At 41.2% G+C, this 14,774-nt stretch overlaps 1 protein-coding gene across 1 annotated transcript in view; it reads left to right on the top strand.

Annotated features, from left to right (window-relative positions):
• ARHGAP25 (Rho GTPase activating protein 25) overlaps positions 1-9,562 on the top strand; it is a 42,333-nt gene extending 32,771 nt beyond the window's left edge. The window contains exons 7-10 of the mRNA XM_075855341.1: positions 560-681; positions 1,770-1,969; positions 2,081-2,613; positions 9,035-9,562. Of these exons, the coding sequence (XP_075711456.1) occupies positions 560-681; positions 1,770-1,969; positions 2,081-2,613; positions 9,035-9,245 (1,066 nt within the window). The 3' untranslated portion in view covers positions 9,246-9,562. The remainder of the gene's footprint in view (positions 1-559; positions 682-1,769; positions 1,970-2,080; positions 2,614-9,034) is intronic.
• The last annotated feature ends 5,212 nt before the right edge of the window (positions 9,563-14,774 follow it).

The following is a 14,774-nucleotide window of genomic DNA, read 5'->3' as shown; positions in this document are numbered from 1 at the left end:
TGTGCCGACGACCAGTAATTTACGCGTCGTCGTTTGACAGCTGTGAAACGACGACGCGTAAAATGACTGCCTCGTCAAAGAAGTGCAGGACACTTCTTTGAAACGTAATTTGAGCCGTTTTTCATTGAAGTCAATGAAGAGCAGCTCAAGATTACGGGCGTCAAAGACGCCTCGCATAATGCGAGGAGGAGCTTTTACGTCTGAAATGACGCAGCTGTTTTCTCCTGAAAACAGTCTGTCTTTTCAGACGTAAAAGAAAGCTAGCGTGTGCACATACCCTTATAGTCAACTTGAGCCATGAAGCCCAGCAGGGCAGAAAAGGTCCCTCTCCCCCATATGAGTATTATAGGTAACACAGGATAGCTCGGGGGCCCTGTGTTTTATATTGGCTAGGCCGCTACACTCTGTGACAGATTTTGTAGTGGGGCCCAAGATCTTCAAAGTTATGCCTTTGTTCAGCCATGTCTATGTACATTGTCTCCGAGCACATAGTTATATAATATTAGTAATGCAATTAGCAGTGAATGATGCTGTAAATATTTTCTATTCATTATTACAGATTTCTATATGAAGTACAGAAGAACTCCAGTGTAAATAAGATGAGTGTAGATAATCTAGCCATGGTGATTGGAGTCAATCTTCTGAAGCCAAAAACAGAAGAACCCGTGGCTCTAATGAGAGGTAATCTATATATATATTTACATGCTGTATTGGTTTAAAATACTGCTTCATCTAAGAATACAAGTACTGCAAACTTTCTTTCACAGTGACCATCTCCCCCTATTGAAAATAGTGAGGTTTTTCTAATAGTGGGTTAGTCAAGGGAATTAGGGAACTAGGGTACAGTTACATATTGTTATTATTATTATTATTATTGTCCTTGTTATTATTTATAAGAATGTTTGGGAATTTTAATATAGGTGATGTGTCAAGACAAAAAGATTGTATTGTTCAAAGCCCAGGCCCTCTAGATTTTAGCGCTCAAAATTGCCAAGCTTTCCCTGCCCTAAGTCTCATAATCCATCATTACTGATTTCTATATACCTCCATTGAACTCGACAATTCTTAAATCTGACAATCATCCCAACATATTATGTTAAAAATTGACATATTACAAAATTACTTTGCAAATCAAAACAAAGTCCAATTCATCACGTTTCATAGTAAGCAGTTTTATTCTATTATCATGACGTGTAAGGTACAGTAAACCATTCCGATGCTACCTAAAAAAACAATTTTCATGAAAAACTCTGCACAAGCAAGAAGGGGGCTTATGGAAGAAGCCACAGAGTCACAAGCACTTTTAAAGATGTTAAAGCTGCTCATACATTAGGGATTTTGGACAGGCATTTTCTGAATGACTTTTTGTTCATGGTTGGTCTATGTAGGTTGTTCTGGATGGCAACTCCATAAGTTAAAACGACAAATTGCCCTTCAATCTTTGCCTTGATCTGTGGCTTGGTTTAGGCTTCCGTTGATGGGATGTAGATCAGTTGTTTGGCATGAACGACTTCACAAAACTGCATTCGAAACCACCGAAAAAATCCAACACGATATCTTTCCTTGGTTGTCATCTGTCATGCTCGCTCGTGTCATGAAGAAGTGGCTATAGTCAGACTAAATGGTTTAAATCATTCTTTTCGGTCGACCAAAATCTTTAGTATATAGTTATAGTCAACCAGTGTTCTGCATAAGACTGTCACAATGAAAGTCATTTAGTAATAACTCATTTACATTTGGAATTATTATTTTTTCATTTCACCCTTTAGGTGCACCACAGATCCAGAAATTAATGACTGTGATCATCAGCCATCACGAGAAATTCTTTCCTAAAACCAATGACCAGCCTGTGGAAGCCAAGACACAGAGAAATGATCTTAAAAAGGTGCAGGTTCCACGCAGTTCCGTTGGTTGGGATGCAGCTGAAGAAAGTGTCTCACCTTTGGTAGATTCATCTAAAACACATATGGTAAGATGTCAGTGAAGCAATTTATAAGAAAAATTCCTTGCATGTATGGAAGAACCAGTTTCCATTGCAGGCAGATATTACAACAGTAATACTCACTTTTTATTTCTCTAGAAATACTTTGGTGATTCGCGAGGTTCCTCCATCTCGGATGATAATATGTCTCTTCATGAAGACTACTGCTCTGAGTTAGTGGACAGTACAGAAACATGGAAAGCTATCCCCAGAAAGAGAACTCAAACTATGCCTATCACAAATTGTACTATAGCAAAAAATCAGGATGACAACACTGCCAGTACCTTCAAAGAGGAAATATTCGGTAGTGATTTTTGGGCATCTCCCAGTGGGAGAAAGGCTTATTTATCTGCAACTACCAGCCACAAGAGGACATTATCAGAAGAATTGTCTCAACACCGTACGTCAACCTATGATAATGTTCCTTATTCCCAAGCTGAAGGTAGTTCGGGGGCAGGACCACTTGTTGCATGTACTGTGAACAGTGAAGGCCAGCAGAGCCCAAGTATCCTTAGAAATGGGGTTAACTGCCTTGTTACTGAGAATAAAGAGGGTGACAACTGTGAGAGGTTGGCCAACTCTGTAGAAGAAATGAGAATTCACGAGAAGAAACTTGAGGACCGCATAAAAAGGTATTTCATATTACTAATATTGCTGCTAGAAGACTGAAAAAATATTATAAATTCCATCATAAGAAAAGTATTATAAAATATGATAATTGATGGCTCCCCTGCCTCCTCAACTCCTATGGCTTATCTTTGATTGTATTAAAGGGGTTGCCAGAATTCAAAAAACGTAGCTCCATTGACGTCTATGTGGCTGAGCTTCAATACCACATACAACCCATGGACAGGTGTGGCGCTGTTTTTATAACAATTGTTGGAGACTTTTATTTCAGTAAAGCATGAGACTTCGGCCTCATGCACATGCAGACCCATGTGTAAGTGACTGTACGGTGTCACACCCTTGCGGCTCCATGTGCTTCCATCCACTGCACCGTCGGGCATTTCTAGGGTAAAATGGTGCTGTAATAGGGCATGTGATACAGCATGCCCACATCTGGCAGGAGAAATCCTCCATATGCCTTTATTAGAAATCGGAGGCATATGGGATACAATAAGGTACCATTCACCTGTATGGGTGCCCTACTATGGAGTGTACTACATCCCTGTGCATGAAATCTTACAAAGGGAAGAGATATTGCCATCATTTTGGCTTATATATTTTGCAGGTGTACACGATAGACATGCACATGGCGGTTTTTCACTAACTGTATCAATATCAATCTTTTTGATGATGCTGCAACATTCTAAGGCATATTGGACGGCATTAGATAATGATGTGTATGAATAAAAATAAAAAACAGTTAAGCTGTGTTCGCGGTCAAATCATGTTTTTTGCTATTGTTTTTGTAAAATTGCAGCATAAGCTTTTGTGAAAATCGCATAAAAAAATGCAAACTGACCATGGCGTATGAACACAGCCAAAACATTCCCATTGTCAGACATCAGATACAGATTCATTTGCTTTCTCTATCCAATTTAGAGTATATTATTTTGGGTATTTGTGCTACATAGTTGGCAAAAAGGTGAAAAGGCTGTTATTTTGATGTTTTATCTTTGGGAGTGTCTACAGAGTCTTTTGTCTGAATCTTCTAAATTAATCTTTTGGAGACAACCATCCAAAACTGCAGTGACTATGGTCTTCTAGAGGGACTCAAAGAAGAGGGACAATACTGAATATTAATATATCTGGTCGCGATCAGGAGTCTTCTCAAAGAGGTTTCCCTCTTAAAGAGGCTCTGTCACCACAATATAAGTGCCCTATCTCCTACATAATCTGATCGGTGCTGTAATGTAGATAACAGTGGTTTTTATTTTGAAAAAATGATAATTTTTGAGCAAGTTATGAACAATTTTAGATTTATGCTAATTAGTTTCCTAATGCCCAACTGTGGGTTTTTTAACTTTTTACCCCATGGGCATTGTAAAGAGAAGTGTATGGCGCTGACCAATCAGCTTCATACACTTCTCTTCATTCATTTTTAGCTTGTTTTACTGCACAGCGTGTGCTGTCATTCACAGCGTGATCTCGCGAGATCACGCTGTGCTTTGAGTAAGTCCCACAGAAACTTTACAGAAGTGTCGGGAGTGTGAATAGACATCGCCTCCTGGCTGGAGGCGATGTCTATTTACTCTCAAGATATTTTGGTAAAGTTACTGTGGGAGTATGTGACAGCACAGAGTGATCTCGCGAGATCACGCTGTGCAGTGAAAGAAGCTGGGCTGGAATGAAGAAAAGTGTATGACACTGATTGGTCAGCGTCATACACTTCTCTTTACAATGCCCACTTGGTAAAAAGTTAAAAAACGCCCAGTTGGGCATTAAGAAACGAATTAGCATAAATCTAAAATTGTTCATAACTTGCTCAAAAATGATCATTTTTCAAAATAAAAACCACTGTTGCTATCTACATTACAGCACTGATCAGATTATGTAGGAGATAGGGCACTTATATTGTGGTGACAGAGCCTCTTTAATGCTAATGAAAAAGAATAAATAGTAAAGGGAGGAAACCTCCAGCTCACCAGTTTAGTGCGTCTCCCGACTCTCCGCTCGGATCCCCGCTACGGCTGGCGGTATGTATTGGAAGAAACAGAAGAAAATGATCCAGCGCTGAGTCTAGTTGTTGGTTAAAAAGAGCGCAGGAGTTGCTCGAAACGCGTAGGCCAGGGCAAAACCGCCTACTCGCATTTTTCTTGGGACTGCGTCTCCCTACAATTTTAACCTACATCACCCCAATAAAGGTGGGAACATCGCTTCCTTTTTAACCAACAACTAGACTCAGCGCTGGATCATTTTCTTCTGTTTCTTCCAATGAAAAAGAATATTTATCTGTTGCATGATAAGGAAGTGGTGAAAACAGAGGCAATGCTTTAGATAAGCTGTTTCCTCTTGAAGAACACATTGCCAAACATTTATTTCAATTTACAATTAAACGGCCGTTTACACCTGCCGATAATCGTCCAGTGCAGCGAACGCCGATCAATGAGACCTCGTTAATCGGCGCCAGTTTGCTCCTGTCACAAGGTGCTATGGATGGGGACGAGTGGTCGTTACTCCGATCGCTCGTCCCCATACATTATTATCATGTCGGCAGCGCGTCTCCCTGTTCACACAGGGAGATGTGCTGACGACAACGATAATATTTTACTTTTTTAAAACTATACGTTCATCTGCTGATCGCTGCCCTGTTTACACAGTGAAATTATCGGCAACGAACGTTCTATGAACACTTGTCTGCACGATAATCGCCCAGTGTAAAAGGGCCCTTACAGTGAGTGTACATTTAAGAATATTTTGACCATGGATACCAGTTAGGTATTAAAGGGGTTTCCAGTTTTATGCTAATAAAGCGTTATCAGTGTATAAGTGAAATGTTCTACAACTTTCTGATATATTTTGTGTTTCAATTCCTCACCATTTTCAAGATATTTGTTTGCTGTCAGTGAATGAGAACACTCAGAGGCTACAAACCCATACATAGCTAGTCCTGCTCTTAGCTGAGAAGTGGATATAATTGGATCCAGTCTAGGAAATGCTCTGTGAGCTTAACATCCTCCAGACTGATACATTGTAGCAAACTATCAAGAAAGACTTGGGCAACTGCTGATGTATTTAGTCCACATCTCGATTCAATCGGTTCCACACCTCAGCTGAGAGCAGGACAGTATGCAGAGGCGTAGCTAGGTTCTCCAGCACCCGGGGCAAAGATTCAGTTTGGCGCCCCCCCAACCTCTTTCCCGACATCTCCTTCCCCCTCGCCGTATTTGTTATCTCTATCAATCAATGACGTGTCATTTCTTTTCCACATTTCTTTTTATGTAACTCGAGCATAAAAACATTCGTACATTTTACAAGCAATATAGTTCTATACACAACACCAGAACCAAGCTCAGTACATATATACAGCACCAGAACCAAGCTCAGCACATAAATACAACACCAGAACAAATACAGCTCAATTTAGTGCAACCCCTGCTGTATAGGTATGTACGCCGTACAAACTACAGCTCCCAGCATGGCCCGAACAATTGTAAGGATATGCTGGGAGATGCTGTTTCACAAAAAATAAATCATATCATAATCATACCACCCATCATCTCACTGCAGATCATACAGTGACTACAGTGCTGATTAGAGGCAGAACAAACATTTACATTAAGTGACTCACCGGTGACGTCTCAGATTCTAGTTCTTTTTCTCCATCCGGTCCAGACCTCTATGATGACTTCTCCCGGTCACAGACCATTTCTGCAGTTTGCCGCTCAGATGTCTTCAGCTTCTCACTTTTCCAACATTTCTACACCTATAAAGAAAGACAAAACAGATAAAAACAAGGGGACATATATACAAAAACACAGAAAAAGGCCATACTTACAAATGGACACAGCCAGGTCAGAAACGCTGATGAAGGAGAGTGAGCAGGTGCTTTACATAATAATAGCCACTCCCACTAGTCTTGAGGGGAGTGGTGTGTGGTTCATGGGATGTGTAGTAAGAAATAAAAAATGAATAGTGTATGTGCAAGTGTAATAATATAAGTGAAATATAGGTGGCAGTAATGAGTAAAGTGCCTCAATAAAAATAAATTAATAATGGGGTGCAAGTGTGTGAAACATGGAGGGATAGTGTGTAAGTCATGAGGCGCAACGTGTATAGACTGGTAGAAGCCTATTTGTGACGCCTTGATAATTCATAGAGCGGGCTACCCTGCTTGCTAAGCCAAACAACAACACACCATGCTCTCCCAGCATCAAAGACCCGGCTGTATCCAAAAGAAGCAAATATAAGTAATAATGAAAAATACCTGGGGTATTAGTGATCATTTTGGCCAAAAGGACGCAAGCTCGCAATCCACGACAAGGATCCCCAGACTTGCGAGTCCCTAACTCCCTAACTGGAACGAAAAGCTCCTAATGCACAGACAAAACAGATAAAAACAAGGGGACATATATACAAAAACACCGAAAAAGGCCATACTTACAAATGGACACAGCCAGGTCAGAAACGCTGATGAAGGAGAGTGAGCAGGTGCTTTAAATAATAATAGCCACTCCCAGTAGTAAGATATAAAGAAAGATAAAGTTCTCATTATACCACACACTACGCCCCTAAATATAATAGCGCCATACACAGCACCTCTAATTATAATAGCACCATACACTGTGTCACACACACACACACACACACACACACACACACACACACACACACACACACACACACACACACACACACACACACACACACACACTGTGCCCCCTATAGATAGTGCCTGCCATAGAGCCCCCTGTAGATAGTGCCCCCCATAGAGCCCCCTGTAGATAGTGCCCCCATATAGCCCACCCCTGTATATAGTGTCCCACAAATAGCTCCCCCTATAGTGCTCCACAGATAGCCCACCCCTGTATATAGCCCCACTGTAGATATAGCCCACCCCTGTATATAGTGCTCCACATATAGTCCACCCCTGTATATAGTGCTCCACATATAGTCCACCCCTGTATATAGTGCTCCACAGATAACCCACCCCTGTATATAGCCCCCCTGTATATATAGCCCATCCCTGTATATAGTGCTCCATAGATAGCCCACCCCTGTATATAGCCCCCCTGTAGATATAGTCCACCCCTGTATATGGTGCTCCATAGATAGCCCCCCCAGTAGATAGAGAACCCCCGTAAAACCCCCCTGTAGAGAAAACCCCCTGTAGATAAAGCCCCCATAGATAAAGCCCCCCTGTAGATAAAGCCCACCTTGTAGATAAAATCCCCCCATAGATAAAGCACCCCTGTAGATAATGCCACACACGTTTTTCTTACAATAAAATAACAAACTATTTAAACTCACCTTAATCCCGCTCCCACGCCGTCCGGCAGCAATGGAGACCTGCTCTCTTCTGCGCAGGTCTCCTGGGGTGGAACGAAGCGTCTATGAAAGGCACTGATTGGCTGGGCAGGATGACTTTCCCTGTCAGTCAGCGCCTGTCCTATAGACACAGGTACAATTATAGTGCAGGAGGAGGTGGCGCTGGCACCCCCCTCTAAGTTGCGCCCGGGGCACATGCCCCGCCTGCCTAGCTACGCCCCTGCAGTATGTACCGGTTTGCATCCTGTGATTGTAAACAAGAGTGTTCTCATTCACTGACAGCAAACAAATATCTTGAAAATGGTGATTAAGTGAAACACAAAGTATAGTAGAAAGTTGTAGAACTTTTATATATGCAGTGATTAAGCTTTTTTTTTAACATACAATCAATAGCCCCTCTAACATTTAACTGGGATCCAAGGTAAGAAAAATTATTATTTTGAAAGGAAGAAGAATTGGTAACTATTAGCAATTATTAAATGTAGATATGTAATAGTGGCCAACCCCTTTACGGGTACAGGTTTTCAGCTTCTGAATGTAAACACTAATGTTCTCATTCACTGAGAGCAAACAAGTATATTATAAATGGTATATTAGAAAATCATAGAACATTTTATTTATACAGTGGCTATGTACAGCTTTGAAAGGCATTTTTTTTAAAGAAAAAGGACAATCTGTGTGATTGGTGCAACTTTGTAAATAGTTTTTATTAAAAATTATTTTTACTTTTTGAGATACATAAACTGTGGACCTGACGGGTTTGTTGTCCGCGGGTTAAGATTACATGTGATAGATTACAGGTGGATCCTGCGTGACCCGCTTTCATTGAACCCGTCAGTCCCACGATTTATCGCTAGATACAGCTACTCTCTATATAGAGAACACAAAGCAGCTGTATCTAAAAAATAAAAACTATATATAAAGTTGCACCAATGAAACTGATTGTCCTTTTTATTAAAAAAAAAAATGCCTTTCAAAGGTTTACATAGCCTTTAAGTTTTATTTACATAAATACAGAAAAAACCTTTAATCATCTTGGAATTCTCAATAACGTTTTTTTCAAATTCCCAGAAAGTTTTAGAAGTATTTTCAGTCTGATATAATTTCAGTTTTTTATCTTAGTCTAGAGAAAGAAAACTATGATGTATGGAAGAAAGTGGTGAAATTAGATGAGGACTTGGAAAAAGAAAGAAACCAGAGGAAGGCGCTGGAAATCACATTGCAAAATATGGAGCGATCACGAGATGATGCAGAGAGGAGGAATAAGCATCTGGAGCAGGAAATCCAAGGGTTTGTGAGAGCCATGAATCAAGCGGGGAAAAAAACGGAATAACTACAATGTTACATGGAGATTTCACAATGACTCTGCAGTGGTTTCCGTCACCAGATACCAAAAATTTCAAGTTGTTGACCATGTCCTTGAGATAACAAAGGCTAAACACAGCTGAAATCCTATAGAGTAGCCTGGGTTCTAGTTCGGTTCCTCGGGCAAAGAACATGTGAAAGACTGCAGTAAATTTCACCATGAAGACTTACGATGTAAATACTACCTTTTCTATAGTCTACTGTCAACCATGACTGCCATGCTTGGAAGTAACCACTTATATACAGATTTTTTTTTTATTAGTCATAAGCTTGTATTAAAAATAATTTAACACCAATGAGACTGTAGTTTGTTCTACCATTCATGGGGAAGGCTTTGTATGCAAAATCACACTGTTGCCCCCTGGAAAATATTGTGATGGAAAAAATGAAGTTTTAGGTGGAATTTTAATCCGTCTCCGACCTCAACTTCTGCTTACGGGTTGTTCTGTTGTGTTGATCCTTAGTTTGTAGCTGACTACATGAGAAATAAGCAACTACTCTTATCATGCACCCTACCCTGCACGTGATCAATAGGGTGGGATTCCTCTTATCCTGGCACTTCCGCTAGCAGGCATTGTGTCGCAGTGTTTCTAAGCCCCCTACCTCAAATAAGTGCCCAAATAAATTACATCAAAGTATCCCCAAGGTGGTATCCCTACATAATGCAGCATCCTACAAGCACAGCATCAGCACAGTTCAAGTAGCCCTAGAAACATGGCTTGTACCCCTGGGGTACACATACAATAGGTTGAGATCTGAGGGTATAGAGGATCCATAGATTTCCCAATGCTTCTTTATGGGGAAAAAATGTTAAGAGGGCATCTTTAAAAACAACCATTTAAAACAAATTCTGCCCCACGTTCCTACCCTCTTCCACTTCTAGACAGTAAGCAGCCAACGAGTGGCCTCCAGGATGTCACATCCATTTCTGGCCCTAATCTCTGTCCTCAAAGATCAGCATGGGAGGAATGTTTTCTGTCTAGGGCTGGTGTATGACTTATTGCTCCTGCCAGAAAGATGTGGCCATGAATGTTGCTAGCTTCTCTTTTACCGGGGGCAAAGGTAGCGTTTGATGCCCCTCGCCCACAAAGGAATACATACAAATCCCTGTATTCTGATGTGTGCACTGGGATTTTTAGTTCATCGGTCTAATCATCTGCCTCTCCTGACACCCCTACTGCTGCTAGGAGACCTTTTCTCCTCCATGATGCAAAGTATGTAAATTAGTATGCATCCCCATTATCATTAATTTATTCTTGAGGCTGATGCCAATGGCACTACCATGGCAGAAGTCCCAGTCACCCCTTCACCACCTGGGCTATGCCTCTGGATATAGGCTACCTGCTGTGCAGTAGAGACTTGCCCGCTCTACGCGGAGTCTGGGAGGTCTTGTCTTATTTCTAAAGTCCGTGTGGTGGCTCCTGGCAACAGACGATGAGGAGATGTTTGAGATGTGTAGAGTGCTCAGGTAAAATGTACATGAGGTGAGACATTGGGCTTTAACTTGTGCCGACCACGTGTGAAGTTGTTGCCCCTCATGGTAACCACACAGATCATTGGTTTTATCTTCTTATCTAAAACAATGATGAAAATAAAAATAAAAAAATAAAAAAAAATCATACAATTTACTTGCTATGTAAATGCTGTAAAATTATTTTTATTTTAAAGAATTACCGCCAAGAAAGTGTTACAAAAACATATGGTACAAGATACAAAAAACAGAAAAGGTTTCAGCACCTGGCAAAGCTGGGCAGATGTCAAGGTCCACTACACTGGGAGAAGGGGTCGTTACTAAGCAATCGTTATGATTATTCGCCAGCATGAATACAGGAATACATTATCAATAAATAATTATTGTTTATTATTGATTTTGCTGTAAAAATCATTGTTAGCAGCGACATAATCTGTAACATTTAGGTTTACAACACGAGACTCACTTGTAAGCCGTCACTAAGCAACAATAACGCTCCCCACCAGACCAGGAAGACACTCCTTCCTGCCATCAGTGAGGATCGTTCTACAAATGTCCATCAAATCTTCGCCTATATTTTTCCAGTCGTGTAAAGACATCTTTACATCTAGTACATGGTCAGGGTGGGCGGTGCATGACACATGGATTCAAGATGCAGCAAAAAAAAGAAACCACAAAAAAAACCATTCCTGTGCCATGAACCACTCCCCTCAGCCCTGAACAAGCCATAGCACAATAAATACAATTTGCATGGAGTGTTCCTTTAATGTTTTTTTAGGCTTTTAATGTGTACAGAATATATAACATATTATGGCATCATGTAACGTACACTCATTTTCTGCAGAATACATTAGTCAATAGTCCTGTTTTGTAACATCCTGTTAACCAACTTTATGTGGCACCATTAAGTAAAGGCGGAACTGAGATATAAAATACTCAGCTATGTATAAAATCACTAGAGTACAGTAGATAACAAATATATCAGGGCAGGAGCTAGTAGAATAACAACAATATATGGACTTTTGAAGACAGCGCAACACATTGCAGCCAGAAGATGGTGCCACATGATCATGTATTGTGCTTTAGAAAAACCTACTATGTAATGTGAAATTGAAATTCTTTCCAATAGTATGCATGCGTTCAGCTTTGGTGGTGTAAGGGGGAGTTCACACTGAGTTTTTGACGCGGAAACCGCGCCGCAAAACGCGCCAAAAAACGGCCGAAAATGCCTTCCATTGATTTCAATGAGAGGCAGAGGCGTTTTTTTTCCCGCGAGCGGAAAAATTGGCTTGCGGGAAAAAGAAGGGACATGCCCTATCTTCGGGCGTTTACACCTCTGACCTCCCATTGACATCAATGGGAGGCAGAGAAAGCGTATTTCGCGGTGTTTTATGCACGCGGCGCTCAATGGCCGCGGGTGAAAAACGCAGCGAGAAACGCAGCCAAAATCGGTGTGCAGGCAGAGGAAAATCTGCCTCAAAATTCCAAACGGAATTTTGAGACAGATTTTCCTCCTGCAAAAAACTCTGTGTGAACCCAGTCTAAGAGCTCGGTACATTTAAAATACATTATCATATAGGATGTGGGAAGTAAAAAATACAGCTGAAGGCATACAATACAGTACATTGTGTTCACGATGTATTTATATAGTACAATGATTACTTCTCTTTGTTGACATTGCTTGTGTCGACTTTACTGATGACATCACTGCGGCAGTTATTGGCTGCCACCGTTGAGTGTGACGTGTAATCACTGCAGTCAGGGGCATCTCTAGCATCGGGCCTTTGGGGCCAAAGCCCCGGATCTTTGGCCCGGTGCTCATGGTCCCCGGCATCGGCCACATTCGGGTGGCAGCGGTCGCAATACACGATACATGTAGTCGAATACACGGGCCCCTGTTACTATAGTAACGACACAAACGTACCCATCTTCCTTCCCGAGCGCAGCGGAAGTCCTGACGTCTTCTCGCGTCATGACGTCACGACACTGTGGGCCGTGGATGACGTCACAACGCTAGATGGTGTTGGGACATCCGCTGCACCCGGAGCCCTATAGGAGGAAAGTGTAAAGTTACTGTCTGCTGGGGTCCTGTATCTAAGCCTGCCTTGTGGTAAGCTTAGATACAGGGTCTAACAGACCGTGTCACACATGGACCCTGTATCTAAGCCTAGCACATGGTATTCTTAGATACATGGCCCATGTCTGATCCTGTCTGATGGGCCCTGTATCTAAGCCTACCACATGTGTTACTAATGTTTTGTTTATTTTGTGTTTGTGTTTTTTTAAATTTACAGTCGTTGGACTACGTTGGATTGGAGGACTACTTCGATGACAGCTTTTTTTATTTTCAATAAAATGGTTAAAGAGGCTCTGTCACCAGTTTATAACTGTCCTATCTCTTACCTAATCTAATAGGCGCTTTAATACCAGTGTTTTGTTTTAAAAACTTTTATTTTTCACCAAGTTTTGAACATTTTAAGATTTATTCAAATTTGTTCTTAATGCCCAACTGGGTGTTTTTTTTTTACTTTTCACCAAGTGGGCGTGGTAAAGAAAAGTGTATGACGCTGACCAATCAGCGTCATACACTTCTCTTCATTCATGCCCAGCTTGATCCACAGTACAGCGTGATCTCGCTAGATCACGCTGTGATGTCACTTCATCCCGCAAGTCCTTCACCGGAGCGATGGAAGACTGAACTGATTCGTATAAACGTCCTGGCACGGCTAGAGGTGATGTCTGTTCACTCTTCCATCGCTCCGGTGAAGGACCTGCGGGAGGAAGTGACGTCACAGCGTGATCTCGCGAGATCATGCTGTGCTGTGGATCAAGCTGGGCTGGAATGAAGAGAAGTGCATGACGCTGATTGGTCAGCGTCATACACTTTTCTTTACAATTTAAACACAAGAGAAAGAAAGAGTCAGAAACTATCAATAAATATAAATGCCAGATGGCATAGAAAAATATAAATTTTATTTAGACAATACAAGTAACACGATTAAAAATAGACTACAAATCAAAAAAGACTGTATATCTTTCCAAGGGCCTAATACCACGGGGCCTACGGGTCCAAATCTTTCCCTCCTTTCCGATTGAGGATGAGATTTTCAAAACTAAATGGGAGGGGTTTGCTTCTGATTGCTCTAGAGGCTTTATGCACCTACTGTCCCAGGCAAACCAGGTCACTTTATGTGATCTGGAAAAAGAAATTGAAGAATTGCAAACTAATTTGAAAAATGACCTCTCCAACACAGAACTTGAGAAACTAAATGATGACCTTGATAGGGATTTTTCAAAGTGGGAGCAGGAAATTCTTTCTGTTAAATCCTCTAAATTTCAGAGAGACAACAATGACTCTCAGCAAGGGAAGATGTACAGATGGCGCAATGGGCGATCTAGATCTTTCAGTAGATCGAGGTCTACATCTTTCTCATCTGTGATATCCAGTGATAATCTTGGAAGATTAAAACGCAATGATGAGATAACCACCCCTCAAGAAACCATCTACCCTCGTAGAAACAGGGAGAGACAGGTGGCAAGGCGTAAGGACAACCAGACATACCAACAGGGGAAGAAACCAAGGAATACATTAGAGGTGATTAATTTATCTGAGCATTCCCTCTCGGAGACACAACGTGATGTACTGAGTAAGGGACTGACATTCTCACCCTGTAATTCCTTTAACTTCTTTTCAGCTATAAAGGATCTATATCTATTCTCACGAAAATTAATCCTTAAAAAGTTACATAGTAGATCTGGAATAGATGTGGGACTGAATAGTGCTCTGGAGAAAGAAGCACTTAAGGCCCTTGAGGATCTGTTACAAGAGCAAATTTCTTCTGACCAAGGTAGGTTCCCAAAATCAATTATACCCAGATCATCGAGGTTCCCACCCTTGTCCATATGCCCACAAGTCGAGATTTTTACTAAGATGGTAATAAACGACTTTAAATGCATCTCGTCAAACAGGAAATTTGACAATTTAACTAAAAAACAACGTGATGCTTTAGAAGAACTAAAAGGATA

Source organism: Rhinoderma darwinii, chromosome 3, assembly GCF_050947455.1.
Source record: "Rhinoderma darwinii isolate aRhiDar2 chromosome 3, aRhiDar2.hap1, whole genome shotgun sequence".
In the NCBI taxonomy this organism is placed as follows: domain Eukaryota; kingdom Metazoa; phylum Chordata; class Amphibia; order Anura; family Rhinodermatidae; genus Rhinoderma; species Rhinoderma darwinii.
This window is presented reverse-complemented; position numbering and strand designations above follow the sequence as displayed.